The sequence below is a fragment of the Accipiter gentilis genome, chromosome 16 (assembly GCF_929443795.1).
Source record: "Accipiter gentilis chromosome 16, bAccGen1.1, whole genome shotgun sequence".
Classification (NCBI taxonomy): domain Eukaryota; kingdom Metazoa; phylum Chordata; class Aves; order Accipitriformes; family Accipitridae; genus Astur; species Astur gentilis.
The window spans coordinates 26,834,667-26,851,658 of record NC_064895.1 but is presented as its reverse complement, the minus strand read 5'-3'; the positions used below and the strand labels follow the sequence as shown (position 1 = coordinate 26,851,658).

At 39.6% G+C, this 16,992-nt stretch overlaps 1 protein-coding gene across 1 annotated transcript in view; it reads left to right on the top strand.

Annotated features, from left to right (window-relative positions):
* Positions 1-16,992, top strand: part of PKHD1 (PKHD1 ciliary IPT domain containing fibrocystin/polyductin) — a 260,367-nt gene that overhangs the window by 162,483 nt on the left and 80,892 nt on the right. The window contains exons 51-53 of the mRNA XM_049818774.1: positions 4,403-4,540; positions 13,184-13,297; positions 15,255-15,342. Coding sequence (XP_049674731.1) covers positions 4,403-4,540; positions 13,184-13,297; positions 15,255-15,342 — 340 coding nt within the window. The remainder of the gene's footprint in view (positions 1-4,402; positions 4,541-13,183; positions 13,298-15,254; positions 15,343-16,992) is intronic.

Here is a 16,992-nt window from a genome sequence, read left to right as displayed (position 1 = left end):
GTTACTTAAAATTTCCTCTGGTAGCCATCCATAATGATTTTCAGGTTGAAAGCCAAGCCATGGACCTTTGTCTGGTATGCTATGCATTACTGGGTAAGTCCTTTCAGCCCCCCAGAACCAGTTTTAGAGTCTTATAAAAACAAATAATAGATGTTTAGTGCTCATTTCTAGTGTGAAGTGCAAGGGAAGACTTTGGTCTGGGCCTGACAGTGCTGAAATCTCTGAACGAATGTGGATTCCCAGAGTTCACTAAAGAGCTAGGGCACTGCCTAAACTTGGCTAATGAAGGCTTCAATTTTCTTATTTATCAAAATAAGCAAAATTGCATCACTAGGGCTGCCTCATGGGCTGGACTCAGGAAAGCTTGAAAAGCTAGAAAACACCTCTATTAGCAAAATGTTCATATTAAACCCCAAGTTTTTGTGTCACTGCTTGGTGTCTGCTTGACATCTAGAGGGTGCTTTTTGGAGGGCTTGGAAATCGGGGTCATGTTCTACGTTATTCCATTTTTTGCCGTTTTGAAAGCATTGGTGGGACGTCAGGAGTTCATAGACTTCTTTGTACAAGGATGAGTTTCACTTGCAACAGAGGTGGGTCCCTCATGTTAAAGTGACTTCTAGTGTTGGTGTGTTACAAGTTCCCTCAGTGTCTGGCTCCGTAGTGGATAAAAGTCGCTTCCAGCCCCAGCTGGAAATCTTTAGCTCAGGCTGCAACAACTTGTGCTTTTATCTCTGGAGGTTCATCCTGCACAGCCACAGCCATCCCGCAAGGACCTCTCATGCACATCGGGCTTCAGCGGTCGCACCACCTTCAAAGACAAGCTGGATAGTTTAGTCATGCCATTCTGGCGGCCAGCAGTGGCATTAGCTTTTCAAGCCCTTGGATTTTCAGGGCTTTGGTTTATGGTTTTCAGTGTGACACACTCCTGATGCAGCACGCTCTGGGTGGAAGGAGAATGTGTTATAATTCCAGGCAATGGAATGTTGTTTTGAAGGGTATTGATATGATATCATGTAGCCTCTGGCAATTTCTCTCTTCTTCCCCCCCCCCCCCCCCCCCTCTCTCTCTCTCTTTTCCAGTGGTGGAGTTCACTCTGTTATTCATTTTCTGATTTTGATTTTCTTTGAACTTTTTCTGTTTGAAGAGATGAATGCTGGAGTACTGTATCTCATATAATAGCTCTTCTGTTGTGCCTGATTTCCATTCAATGGCATGCTATGGTGTTTTATATAGTGATGCAGTTGATCAAAGGCATTTTGTGTCATTGCTGGAGTCATTAGCGACTTCTCAATGTTGTACGTCTGAACATTAAGACTGTGGCATACCTGTGAGCTTTTGTCTGAAGAAAGTATATATATATAATGAAACGTAGCCCTGTTTTCAGGCTCAAACTATGGTTTCCTGAAAGTGGTTGCTGCCATTACGTGAATGTCTTCATGGGAGAAAACTTCGGTTTGTCTTTCTCTGAAGGTAATTCCCTTGAGCTCAGTGACCTAAAGTTTATGATTTTAACCACTTAGTCATCATCTCCCTCTGCTACATTAATGAGTGTATTCTGTAAGGACCATGTAAGGGAATCCTCTTGTTTGCTTTTCTCCTCAAGTGTGAAAGGACCTTTTTTTCCTCAGAGGAGCATTCTGTTATTTCTACAGAGCAACGTTTCACCCTCCAAGGACTTCACACCCCAAGCATCACATCCCAGAGTGTTGTTCTTTTAAACTGAGGAAGCTATAGGTTTGCAGAGATATCTCTGAATGGGGGAATTTCTCACTCCTGTGTTTCAGGGCTCACATACATGATGCTACAGTTACAGAGCACTCAGCATTTCCTTTATAAAACCTTTTTTAGAAAGATGCGCAACTCAGCAAAAATATCTGTTCTAGACTGAGACTTGACATATAAATGGTATGCCTAGGAGCACTTCTTCTTTTCCTTGTAAAAATGTTTCAGTCTGTGTTTGATGAATATACTTATGGCCTTTGTCAACTGCAGCTTTTTGCCACATTCTTGAGCTGTGATTTCACAAACTAGATTTCCCCTTCTGTCTGAGAGATATCATTTTAACAACATCTTTCCTCTTATTCTCTTCTCTGTTTCATATCCTCACATACTGTGCCTTCACTTCCCAGCTCTGCAGGGCATAGGACTATACCTGTCCTGTAAAGAGATTATAGACAGGAGTTTCTTCATGCCTGTAAAAATGTATCAAGTGCTAACAGTATAGGATTTAGGGGAAAAAAAAAAAAAAAAAGATTACGCTTGCTCTGTAGAGACTTATTACATCTGAATGCTGTGAAAATTTTGCATGCTTGAAAGATGTTTCAGCCCAAGGATGCAGGGAATTTCTTTTGAGACGAGGTGTTCAGAGTAGCCATAGTTGCTGCAGTACTTGGCATAGTCCTTGAGAACAGAGGTCCTGGGCTTTCAGGGTGCCCCTTGCTGATGTCCAGAGAGAAAGAAGAAAAAAAAAAATAAAAATGGGAAAGGAAGAGGTGGGATGACTGAGTTACAGGGATAAAGTAGAAACATGTATGTGGAAGAGACAAACAAATCTGCAAGCAGAGCCCGGACCATGCAGAAGTTTTCTCTCCCTTGAAGCTGTCAAAATTCAGGGCTGCAAACCCAGAGAATCAAAAACTAGGAAATGCTATTATTAAAGATAGTATACTCATATTTTTTTCAGTCCACTTCTGAGTGTACTTTGTGTAGGTTTTGCTTATGTTTCCTACAAACAGGGCTTAGAAAAATTCCTAAACCTTTGTGCTAAATAGTTTGAGTCAGCCCCTAATTACATTTTTTGGGGAAAGGACTTTCCCTGTGCTACCTATTGCATGGTCATTTGTGCCTTCATCCAAAGCAGCTGCTAATGGCTATAGGCAGAAGCAAAACTGTGAAGTAGCGGGTCCACTTCCCAAAATGTTTCATGGCTCCTTCTATGTTCCACACCAAAACTGTTTCAAGTGGCCCATTCTCACCACTCTGTGAAAATCCATTGGAAAATATGTTTGTTCCTTAATCTCTCCTGTTTTGTATACCTCTTCCTCACAACAAATGCATATGAGATCAATGAAAGTCACAACAAATCTCCAGGTAGAATTTGGCAGCTGTCATTATGTTGAAGACTCTTATTTTCTGGCAGCTATTTCAATGAAAGTCACAATTACATCATCTCACTGAACCCTTTGTTAAGGAAATACCTTGCTTTTCCTTCTTCCAGGGACATCCACTGACTCAGAGATGCACCATACCTGGAAACTGTTACTCTTGTCAATAATGAAAACAGATGGAAACCACGATTTAAGGGCCTGAGCTGTTTTCCAGTGCAATCAACTGAAAAGCTCCTAGTGACATCAAAAAGCATTAGATGAGCCCTGAGGGTGGAATTCACCTCTGTGTGGTGGGCTACCTCTAAACGATACACCATTTACATCCTTCCTGATGTCCTACTTGGAAAACTTAAGTGGCATTTAAAAGGTTTGCAGGCTGTAGACTTGCAGCTTGAGGAGGCAGCAATGACGTTGCCATTGTGCTCAATCGACAGTTCCCACTCTGTTCTACAAAATAGGCTCCTTGTTTTGTCCTTAAGGATCTGAGGGAATGGTGCTTCTCCTGGTGACTGTTAACTAATTTAATAGTAGAGAATGAGTAGTCCTGTGAATATAGAATTGAAGAAGTCTGGCTTCCTGCAGACTGTGTTCACGTAAGCAAAGCTTTCCTTTTGGTTGGTGAGGAAGAGGTGGGCTTTTATACACAAAACCTGAGAACAAAGCCAAACTGCAGAGAGGGAAAAGCAGTGACAGGGTGGCATTGGAGGTATGTTGCGGTGTGTGGCTTCTGCTTGTCACGCTGATCGCTGCTGGTAACAAGGTGGGGACCTGCAGGCTCTTTGTGCCATGAAGCACCTGTGTGACACCATTGGATGTTTTCACTTCCATCAATCTTGCTCTCTTCAATGCCATGCGGGAAAAATGTTGTCTGGACACAGCTTAACTTAGTCCTGGTTCATTGCATTGGGTGGTTTAACTTTTATTTTCATAAACAGAGCCAGATTCACCTAGCGAGACTAACACACCTCTAACTTGCTGCCCATCACATGCATTTTTAAAGGTTCAAGCAACACTTGATGAGGCTTAAGCATGGAACAATATCATTGTAAATATGATGTTATTATTAATTTATCAGATTACAGCCACACCATGGAGCCTCAGCTGTAGATGAAACTCCCTGGTTGTGGATGCTGCACAAACACACAAGCCCTGCTCCGGTAGTTCTAAGCAAAAACAATCTAAATAAAGCAAAACTCAAGCAAAGCTAACATTATTCACCTCTGTGCCACACTTTTGTGGCGAATAGTGTTGGTAGGCTGCCATTGTTCTAAACAACCCTCTGTTTCATTTCTCAGACCGGACCATCCTGGTAGATACGGCTCTTCCCCCTCTGAGAGGTCTCTACGTCCTGGGGACCCTCGAGTTCCCCAGCAACTCCAGCAATGTCCTGAGCGCAGCCTGTATCGTGGTGCTGGGGGGTACGCTGAAAGTGGGTAAGTGAGCAGCCTGTCTTCTGGATGCCTATTTGTTTTGGGGTTTTTTTTCTGCTCTTGATAGATAGAGAAAGTGTGAAGAAAGACTGCATAGTGTTACTATAAACATGCTGGCCATCCTAATGCCCCATAGCTATCTGGATATCAGCAGTGTGGACACCCAAAGTCCATGTTAAGTGCAATGATTATCCACTGGAGCTAATTACCTGTTCATTTAATAGCAACATATTACAAATACTACTATCTTCACCCCAGTGAAGCTAATGGCAATACTCCTGATCTCATCGTGGCTGAGATTTTATCTAATATGTGTAAAAGTCCTCCCTACTTCATGTGGGGTTGCTTTATGAGACAGTAATTCCTCAGGGCAGGATCTACCTTAGTGTTCAGGCAGTGCCTGTTGTCCATGGGCATTAGTAAGACACTTTGTAGATGACACAGAAGTATTTAAAGCCAATATAAACAGAGTCACGGAGAATCCCCAGAGTGCCTGGAAATCCTGCTGTGGCATGAAAGTGGCACAGCTGGATTCAGCACATTTGTTCCTCTCATCCCTCTGCACAGATGAGCACCAGGACTTCAGGGAGGTACCACCTTGCCCCTACTTCTAGTGGTTTCAGAGTCCCCAGCGTCACTGGGGCTGTTCCCCATTATTTGCAACAGACAGGATTGATGTTTTTCCCCACAGAAGTAATTACACACATAATTCCCTTTAAATATCAAGGTTCCTAAAGCCAGGCATTGTATTTACTTACAGGAATCCTTAGGACACTGGGATCACATTGTTGATCACTGCTTGACCTTTCTCAAGATTGGTTTCATGAACTTTAAAAAGAGAATTTGTTTGTGTAATCACCTCCTGAGGAAGTCTGCTCCAATATTTGTTTGTTGTTAATCTCAAGGGACTGTTTAGTTAATACGGTACTGGCCAAAAGAGTTATTTCCCTGTCTTGTGTTTTTCTTTTGAAAAAGAGGTTTGAAAGCCTAATCTGGGAGGTTAATATACACGTATACTTAAAAGAGGCTCAGTTGTTTCTTACTTACACTCTTTTGTACTTTAAATATGGTTTCATATTGGTTTTAAGAAAAAGCATGTGTTCATTGCTAAAAACACTTATTAAAAAAACATTGACGCATTTCTTTGCTGCACAAACTCCCCTCCAGCACATCTGTGAGTAGTAATGATATTAAAAGCCAAACAGGTATTTGCAGCTGTTGAATCATAGTCCAGCATCTTCTGGAGAGCTATCCTTGCTCTTGTTTCAGCTGTGAGATGATAGGTGGGTAGAGACTTTGCAAGTTTCCCACATCTTACACTGGCTTCTACGCTTGCTTGTAAAACTGGGAGTGCACGCTTCTTTTCCCTTCCTCTTTCTTCTCCCATGTGTTCGAGGCCTAGAGGTAGCTTCTTGGAGCCCATCTGTCTAATCCTGACTCTTCCATGCCTGAAGGAAGGTTTTGAAGCCCATCTGTCCAATTCTACCACACCCTAAAGAAATCCTGACACAAAATAGATAATGAGACAGTTTAGTAAACAGATTTAATAGATGTGGACATCAGCATTCAGCAATGCCTGAGCAGGAGCTGAGGTTGACATCATGTGAGCCAAATCCCCAGGTCCTCCCTGTTGTGTAACTTCTCCATGCCCTGTTTTCAGCATAGCAATCTTTGGTCACATGCTGTTGCTTCTAAATCAGCAGCCTGGTCCAGAGGCTTTCTGATAGAGCTTAAGTATTTTGTTCACTTAAACTGCTAGAGAACAACGATAAGTTCTAGAAACAAGTCTTACTTGGACTTTGGTGTCTTTTGGTGCACTTGGGATCTTATCAGCAGGGAAAACCCAAAGTTGGTTAAAACAAGGCTATAAGTCCATAGGAACCGAGTGATGGTGAGGAATATATAACAAAGGGGAAAAAAATCAGTGTAAAATTGGAGTTTATGAAACATAAACAAGAACCTAATTAATTTTATTGAAACAATAATTTTCAGGGAAACTGGGATCAGAAAATACAGTGATAGTTGGGAGATCAGAATTCTTGGTACACCTTTGATCCTGCAGAGTCTGTCATTACTTTCCTCTTCAATGTATGATCACACTCCACTGTGAAATAATCAACAGAATCACTGGGAGATATGAGATGATTAAAGATCCATAAAGGGTTGCAAGAACTCTCTCAGAGCCCTTGGACAACCCAGAAGTAAAATGTGTGGGTCTATCCCCACAATAATTTCTTTGAGTGCTCCTGGCTCTTCAGTGTTGTTGGAGCCAGGGAGACTTTCTGATTACTTCTTCTCTAGTAGTCCTAGCTCCTGGATAAGAAGCTTCTTGGTTTCACTTAAACTTTCAAAGTCTCTTCTTTGATGGTGATATTTGCAATAACAATTTAGAAACACCATTTATTTCTTCCTCCTTTTGTTGCCATGCTGTAAAAAAAAAAAAAAAAAAAGCTATTTTCCCAGTTTATAGAAAGAGAACTTGAGGTTCAGAGAGATTAAGCGATTTGCTAAATGTCATTAGCACACCTGTGTCAGAATAAGAAAAGAAATGTTGAGCTCAATATCTCAGAGGGTTTTTTTTGGTTCTCGGCTAGGATGGTTCCATTTATTTTAACCCATAAGTCAGCATTAAAACACAGATGATATGTGCAGAAAATGCCCTATTCCACTGCTGCACAAAGCCCTCAGCTCCTGATAAGGCTGCAAAAAATGCTGAAGTTCGTTTTGCACAAATTGATCCGTTGGACTCATCCTGAACTCCACTGTACTCAGCTGCTCTTTGCTGGTAGGTTATTTTTGCTTTTTATAGTAGAATTCACCAAGTAATTATCCAGATAGGATTTCTCTTTTTAGTCTCAACTTGTCACATTCTTTTTTTGCATATCTCGTGATGGCTGCTTGTCAGTCATGTCACTCATTTGAGGAAAGAAGCCTAAGGTCATCATTAGCTCATGGCTTGATTGTCTGGAGATGAAACCCTGGACATTTCTTATGTCTCTTATCTTGCTTGTGGTAAGAGCTATAATACATTCACTCTCCTTCTTCTCAGTACTATTAAGAACCCCCATATTGACTTCCCAAAGGGTAAATCACTGTACTTCATGAAATAGCCATGTGTTAGTGATGATTAATGCTCAGCCTTATAACGACAATTAGGGCACAAGTGAGTTTCACCAATTGACTAGCTTTTCCAGCTTCACCAATCGACTATCTTTTCCAGTTTCACCAGTACCTCGACTGTGTGGCTCCCATCTTCTTTAGTTGTAAGCTGAGTTCCATCTTGCAGTCATATTGCATCCCTGCACAGCTATTCAACTCGTATGAAGATGGAGTACTGTTGGTGTATTGAGAGCAATTTTTCATCCCTGATCACAGAAAAAGTGGTTTGAAAAGTTCATTGCACCATCTGCATTCCCTTCTATTAATCTCTCAGCCTCTGTCTGTTTGGTTTTTACCCTTTCCAAGCCACTTGGTTTCTTTCAACTGATTGTACCGTCTAGGGAAGAGATTCGGTTCACACGTTTACTACATCCGAATTTAGGTGTAACAAGTGGACATCAGCATGTGAACCGGGTGTTTCAGCAGAGAAATAGCCAATAAAGTCAGTGGAGCCACTGCAATCAGTAGGACTGGCCAATACAGGTACCTAGAGCAAATTACAGTCTACACTGTATTGTCTGATCTTTGTTAGCTCAGACAGCCAGAGAACACGGAAACGTCTGCATTATGAAACCTAAATGTAGCTATATGAATCTCCCTGGAAACATGGTTCGGTTGCCTAACTATAAGGGTTTTGTATCACTTTGGGCACCCTCAGGAGTCCCACCTGGCCTCCCACTTCTGCTGAAAAATCCACTGTTCTGTCATTGATCACTGTCTTGTGTCTGCCAACCTCACATAGCGGAATTGGAGGGCACTAGGACTCTCAGATGGCATTAGGCATCTATATTTAGGCAGCTGAATCCCATCCTGCATGTCTCACTTCTTATTCCTTGGACATTCATCTCTCACTTCTGGCTGCTGGTTCCTACTCCACAGCTGTTTGTCTCTCATCTCTTCTGTTTATTTGGCAGCACCGCGCGTAAGAGGCAATCCATGTGATGTCTCCTTGTTCACAGGCTGCTTTTCAAGGCTTCTTTGCAGGGTGCAGTCTGAACACCTGAAGGAACACATAGGAAAGGAGAACCAACACTAGGTGACTATCCAGCTGTGTCTTGACCACAAATAAAGACTCTTCAGCCTTTCTGGTGACAATATACCACAGTTTTCAAAATAGCGAAGTAGCTAGAGTCCAAGAAGTTTCAGATTCAGGAAACACAGAGTTGATATTGGAGATGGTAACAGCAAGATACTTAGCAAAGTGTATTTGCCAATGGAAGGGAGGGGATCTTATCTCAGAGATTTCCTTGCTCTTATATACAACAGCTGTTGCAGCGTCTTGCGCTGTAAAGAAAGGAAAGGCTAGAAGGGAGGAAACACCCACTATTCTAGGAAAGAATCGAATGGGTTTTGCTATGGAAAAAGAAAAAAAAAACACAACAAAATACTGTCAGGAAGAACATCTGGAATAAAACAGAAACATGAAAACAATGGAAAATGCTTTTGAAACTCAACAGCAAACTAGATCCAGGCTGCAGTCCAGAATAAGTGAAAATCTGAGTAGAAAAAACGCACCTCTCTCTCTGGTCTCCCTTTTAATTTTTTTTCCTATTTTCACATAGTAGGGGTTCATCCTCTCCAGCGGTTAGACCTGAAGAAAGATTATGAATCAGCTGCAACCATTGTGCTAACAGATCTGTGTTGTAATCCAGGCAGCTGGACCTCACACTTCTTCAAGAAAGTATGTAATCAGTGGTGACTTTATTAGCAGCATAAGTTGTTTCTTATACATAGGATTATCATGTATGTGGGGTTTTTTTTGCACTGTGTAGTGCATACATTATGGTGCCAACACTCCCTGGAAGAACATTAGCTTTAGATACTTCTTGCAGAAGGTCACACACCTGCAGTGAGGCCATTTGATGTGACATCTATCATCAGACAGACAATGAAGGCACAAACTGTGCAGTGACGGCGCAGAAAGCCCAGCTTGTGGGAAGTTGCATGGTAGCTGCGTACACACCAGCAGGTTGACATGTCTCTGCACTGAGGAAATACCTGAGATATCCAGAGCGGACAGAACACTGCTCAGGAGCACTGCTCAGGCTGGCAGATATGTGTCGTATCTGGACAGATGAGCAAACCCTTCAAATTCCAGATAAACTTTCCAGTTGAGAACATAGGTTTGAGGAAGCCCTGCCTATTTTCTGCGTACACTCTCTATAGTCCCTCTTGACATTTTCTGCACATCTCACCAGACACTTCTGCCAGCTTCTGGTTCTAATTACCTTTTTTCTGGTTCTCTGCCAGCAGTACCTTATTATCTCACTTTATGATCAACCAGGTTGCTCATCAAATTGGTAAGCCTTCAGTCGTAGTAGGAGTATGAAGCGGGATCCATTTCCGCACGTCTCGTGCAGGATGGGGTAATTCAACAGTTTGATGTGATCTTATGTGGGATTTGTTCACCACAATAAAGTGGGGCAAGTAGCCTGAAGTTTACACATCCAAAGTTCAGAGACAGACACTTAAAGCCCAGATCCTTCATATATATGTGTTGCAGAGATTATGATTCCAGTGTTTATGGCAACTTGGTAGTTTTAACAAAACTACTTATAATAAAAGCTGTGATTTCATATGCCAGTTGCTTCAAAAGGTGATGAAAATTATCCAGCCCTGGTGACATGTGTGCATTAACTATTTTGAATTTTCCTATGAGTAAGTGGAGGTAGCTGCCGTTTCTATACCTTCATTTTCATGAGCCATTCTGTAGGGCTGTATTTAGACTCAGCCGAAATGCATATCTCAGACCTTACTCAGCTTTTCCCTTTGTTTTCCTTTGTTCCCCATCCATTCACAAAGACAGCACTACATTTTCAAGTCCTGTCATCTTACATTTTGAACATTCTTCACTTTCTTTCCTAATTCTTCACTTCCAAATTCTTGCTGACTTTGCTGGCCCATCTCTTGAATTTTTTTTTTTCCTATTTGTGTAAGCTTATCTGCTTGCTTTCAGTATCTTCACACTACTTTGGGTCATTGATAAAATGTTTCATACCACAGGGCTTGCAAGACCAGGCCTATCTGAGTCAATGCCCCCATTCTAGTCAGTCAGCCTGTAAATTAATGTGTGCCATGTTCGTGTTGTACCAGTGTAGTTTGTTAATCAGAAAGTTTTGTGATACTAAGTCAAGTGCCTTGGAGAAGCCAATTATATTATATCAAAGCTATTATCTTTACCAACTAAACCTGTAGTCTCATTAGAAGATGATAACAAGGAAGTTTCACAGGACCTTTTTTTCTATAAAACCAGGTTGATTGGCATTAATTATATCATCCACCTTTAATGATTTATTAATTGTGTTCAGAGTTGGACATTCCATTTTTATTTACTTTTCCCCTAGAATCAGTGTCAAGTTGACAGGCCTGTAATTACCCGGGGCTCTTACTTTTATCTTTGTTTGAAATATTGGCACAATATTAGCTTTCTTCAAGTGCTCTGAGACATCGTGAGTGATCCCAAACTTACTGAAAAGTCCGCCTTAATAGTCCAACGAGTTTCTGGGTCAACTCTTCTGTAGCACTTGCATTCGAGTTATTGAAATCCATTGATTTAAACCATGGAACTATAAATGGAAATAAGCAAGTATTAAGATTATTTTTGTTCTAAATATACTTAAAACAAGTCTAATTTTTCTACTCCTAGGTATCTCCTGTGCTCTTTTGTGACATATACCATTTACAGTTTCCAGCCACTGAAGCATTTCTGTGAATATTATCTTCCCATTTTTTAGTTCTTTTCTAAGGATTTAATATGGTGATGAGCTATTACAAATACTTTTATTATAAATTCTTTGTTTCCCATTCTGATTAGATTTTTGGTTTGTGTGTTTGTTTGTTCTTTAACAAGGGTAACATTCTCTAACCTATTGTCATGATTTTCAGGATTAAAAATCACAAATTTTACCTAAATGTAGATGTAATTCTTTTAAAGGTGCGATAACTTCCAGTTCAAGCCTTTAGAATTCACATTTCCAAGCATTTGTCTGTGATTGTTAAGCTGGAAGCTTACTTAAAAATGGTTTTGAAATTGAGCTGAGAATTGCATATATCACATATCTCTCTTAACTGACTTAACTAGAAGAAATAGTAAATGCTTTGTAAGCAGGAGTAAAATAATAACACCAATAATAACACCAACAGTAATTCATAATGATAATTAATAATAATCCCCCTCTTTAAGTGATCATGATTAGGAAATGGTAATTCTGAATAACAGTGTAAGATCAATATAAAGGTCTCCAAACATTTTGTTGAGTCTTTCTTTGGTCTTCAGTGTAGCTAATAACTTTATCCCAGAGGGTAAGGTTGACCTGAGGATTGGGAAAGGTATGTTCAGGCTGAGTATTTTAAATCACAACTTGCTGTGAGGGTGAAGCAGGAAAACAATCACTCTGCATACAAAAAGAGACACAAATGTCTACGTAACTCTTCTGCTGCCCTAGGTGGATATTTGCAACCTAGTGCATCGGTGGTGAAAGCCCTTATCACTAGTTCTGCTTTGTGAAAGTGGTATTTGATTAGAGCCCGATTCCTGGTTTACTTCTGTTCAAACCGCAGTTATGGAAGTTTAAACAAGAAAGTCAAAGATGGTTTGGATGGACGACGGACACTGTGAGATTGAATTCCCTCCATGTCCCCAGAGAAGATACGAGCTCACTGGTGTGAGATATATTAGATGGGCAGCATGCAAGTCTTGTACTGTTTGTCTTTTACCCATTTAAAAGCTGTACAGAGAATTTAAATATCCACAGATGTCAGTCAGATACTGGTAGGGAACAATGAATTTATTTATTGATTTCACTTAATTAAAAAATGCTCTTAAAGAGGAATGTTTCTTTAGGATATGAGATCGGCTCTCTTTTCCAAACTAGTAATTTTTAAATATTAAAAGAACATGACAGGCCGGCTAATTTTGTACAGATATGTATATATTTTTTAGTTCTACATCTGCTGCAGTTTTCTGTTGCATAATTGATTTAATCTCTAATTTTAAAGGAACGCTGAACTCTTTTACTGGACTCCGCATAAATTTCTCCAGGGCAAAAACTGTCCTACTTTTTCCTCCTTAGTCTGTTTAGTGCTGGGCCATTTTCTTCTGAAACTGTAAACTACCCTTGGTGAAATAAATGAAGTCACAGTTGGAATACAGTTTACTGTACAGACATATCACCACAAGATAAGAGCACCATCGCACACACCAAAACTTCTTGGGCATTTTTTTCCCCCCCTATTTTTTTCCCTCAGTCCTTCCATTGGTCTGAAAGACCATTTTACCCAACCTGGCTGCAAAACTCATGATTACCTGGGAACTGATGAAATTCTAAAGGACCAGAAAGGCAAAAATGGACTGAGGAAGGAAATGGTAGTTCAGCCATTTAGGCCTTAAAATGTGGATTCATGCACCCCAGTTCCCCCCCAGTTTCAGCATTACAAAAGCCATTGATACCTCTGTGATGGGTTGTTGCTGTTTTGTCTTTATTGCAGGTTCTTTTCAACATCCCCTAGAAAGGGATTTAAAGCTGCTGGTCCTTCTTCGGGCATCTGAAGGGATTTACTGTGATCGTCTGGAGGGAATAAACGCCCCCCCAGGGAGTATTGGTATGAAACATGAGTTCACCTTTTCATAGGAAACCAATCTTAAACAATAGTCAAATCTACCCTGTTGAGCCTGTTACTATGTCATATAAGAAAATAATGTAACAAAGGTACACACATTTTTTGAGTTAAAACTTTTAACATTCACCAGGTCCTGGATTTTCTGTGGAGATTTTCTTTAGGCAAAATTTGGCAGAAGCAAGCAACTAGGTGCCAAATCCTGAGGTCGTTCTATGGGAAACTGGAGAGGACTTAAGAGTACTTACACATATGTACAAGGTTTGTGTTGGGTTTAGATTTGAGATTTGTAAAAGGTAGTTGTCAAAGTTGAAGACATTAAAACTAAGATGACCTTGTTGAGTGGAGAGAAATGCACATTGCCAGAGGGTATTTGATGTCAGTTATCTTTGGTCTCTCTTAGGATGAAACAAATTGCCCTCAAGTTTCCAGGCTAGGATGATGAGCTTAAACTCATATCACTATTTTTAAATGCCTGACTTAAGTGAGATGAATTACATTCAAGAGCTACTGGATGGATACACACATTTATATATTTCCAGGCGTTTGAACCCATAGAAAGATTGACAAAAGAAGGTTTATGTTAATTTTTACATGTCCTCATATAATTATGGTTAAAGAAATAAATTAACTTTTTTGTTTTCTATCTTTTAAAATGTTTTAAACAATACTTGAGTATTGCAAGACATTGTTCATTGCTGAACTTCTGTAAAGACAGTAGAAATTCAAACTGCTATTAAGAAAAATTGCCTGGATCAAGACTTGTAGAATATTAAAGAAATTCAGAGAAAAAACAAATGAACACACTAACAAAAACCCCAATTTGTTTCTGATAGTGACATTGAGAAACTATTGCACACATTGATCAAGCAGCGACAAATTTCTAGCAAATAGCTGAGTGGAATGTTTGGAAGGCAAGACAGAAAGCTAATTGAGAGAGGAAATGGATTCTGAGGGGTTCTTAAGCCTAAATTACTTAGGAGTTGAAGTATAACAAGAGCTAGCAATTTGACTTCCTGTAATTTTAGGGGCTAGAAACAAAGTTAGAGGCGTTGCAGCTGTTTAGCACGCTATCATGGATCAGATGAGACTTCACAACTGTTCATGCTATCCTCTTAAACCACTGCAAATGCAAGATCATGGAAATTATTTTGAATGTCTGCCTTGGTGGGATAATCAGGGTTGCATTACCAATGCTTGCAGCAGGCTTCTTTTGGACTAAGGTGACACAGTATGTTGTAGAAAAAGTTGTCCATAGAGATTAGCCCAAGCAGTAAAAGGGGTTTACTAAATACCTGAAGCATAAGTCCTCTGAAGCAATGTGTCACTATTAGAGATGCAGAACAAATGTGGAACTGACTCAGATTTCAGATCAGGTCAGCAAATTGAAACAAAACATTTCAGTGCAGGAAATCAGAAATTTTTTCATGCTTCAAATATAATCTTGGAACGTGTCATCTATATGAAAATTTTCTATATTTTGGTTTTTTTGTGCTGGTTTTGGATCCTTTTTCCAGAAAAAAATAGTGAATTTTTTACAAATCAGAAATATAAATAATAGCTGAGTAATTTTCTGTATCTTTCATTCCTGTAGTTTTTACTTAATTTGTTTATTTAGGTAGATTTTATTTATTTATTTATTTATTTTTAGGGTAGATACATTTGTCTGCAATTCCAGTTTGAGTTAATGAGACTTCTATGGTACAGTCCCCTTTCTTGCCTTTGCATGTGATGGTCATTTTACTTTATTTTGATTTATTTCTAGTTCCCTTTGTATTTCAAGTGCAGCCTATGTGTTGTTCTTACACTTTTCATAAAATATAAAAACATGCTTTAATAAATATAAAGATTTCCATGTATTAATTATTGGTTCAGTTCTCAAGTCTCTCTTTCCCCTAACCTTCGAACTCCTGCTTCTGTTGTTTTTTTTTTTTTTTTCCAGGGGTTTATGGAGAGGTGCAAATTTATAGCGCTTATCCTAAGACATCTTGGACACATCTGGGAACTAACATTGCTCCTGGCAATGAAAGGTGGTGTTTTGCCCAAATATGCGTCCAAATACTAAGTTTTGGCTTCCATTTCAATGACTTGTATTAATGTTCCTATGAGTTGTATTATTCTTTTCCTTTGTGATAGGCTCTGTTTAAACTATGTCTAGGTAGGAAAAGAACAACTATGTTACATCTTGCAAGAAAATTATACTATTTTTAGATTAATTTTAATTTTAAAGAGGAATGAAGCTGAGATTTGCTTCTTTCCTCTGTCCTTCTTTCTTTGCTTGCTTCTGCCCTTCCATCCTTCTTCCTTTCTTCCTTTCCTTCCTCTATTTCTCCCTCTGCCTTTCTCTTTCTTTATAGAAGGAAGAGATTAACTTCAATGTGGCTGATATTTTGGTGATTAGGATGTTCATTTTGGTTTAAGAGACCTACTTTAAAATCTCATCTCTGAATTAAGCAAAACTGGGATATGAACCATGTTCTTCAACATCCTAGATCAGTCTTTTACCAAGTGGTTTCTGGAGTGAACATCTTAATTTCTCCTATTAGAGGAAATCTTTTTTGTATATGTAATTAATGTCAATTGGGTCAAAGGGTATAAAGCTACCTGTATAGCCTGAATAGTAAGGTGTCTGTCTGGAATGTGAGTCTTCCAAGGTATAGACACATTTTCACTTAACCTTGGCAAAAATAGCTTTGAAATGCTATCTTCTCTTTCCCTGATGCTACCCATCCATAAGTGTTTACAGCCCCAGCAGCAGACTCATCTTCATCATCACTTACTTGCGAATTCAGTCTGAAGGCTTAGTCAAAACCTAAGGCAGGTTAAGTGGAATTGCCACAAATGCCTGTTAAATGAATAGGTGTCTACGGCCTGAAGTTCAAATCTTTCCTCTGAACCAGAGAACACATCTGTATATAAGGATCTCCCATTTATGTGCACTGACCTTAGTTGGGGTGCGGTGGGCACCTACCTAGCTCTCTCTGGAGCTCTCATTCTTGATTGTTACACAAAATTTTTATTGCCTTTGCTGTAATTCTTCCAAGTGCTTAATTTTAAACTGAAATATGTGTATTCAAAAAAAAAAAAAAAAAAAAAAGAAATTCTGTCAGTCAAGCCTAAGAAAAACTCATTGGTAGAGTTCCCATCTGGGTAGAGGGAAGGAAGGAATTATTTGGAAATTCATTGCAAAGATGGGCGATGGAAGCACAAAGACCTCGCAAGTAGGATTTGTCTGTTGTTAGCTTTCACACAGTTGAGCCTCTAGTGTAGATTAATTGTTTAGGATTGCTGTGTAGTTAGTGCAGAGACCAGATACTTCCAGATGCTGATTCAAACCATGCAATATTAGAATCACCCTCTGGAAATTCTTCTCTTTCCCTGATTAGGATGGGAGTTCAGAGTAAGCAGATTCTTGACTGAAGCATGCCTGTTGAATACTTGGATGAAATGGATTCAGGCTAGTATTGGTCTGCTGCCCAGATGTTTTAGATGAAATATGAGGTGCTAAGATACAAGTTTTTGGAATTCATTCATGCACCCTAAATACAGCAAAAAGTGTTGTTTCCATTGTTAAAAGAAAGAAAAAGAAAAAAAAAAAAAAAAGCTATTTATCATGAAAAGTCTACTAATAGCCAGCCAAGAGTTAATGTGGTTAGATACAGGAAATAAGCAAGTCAGTG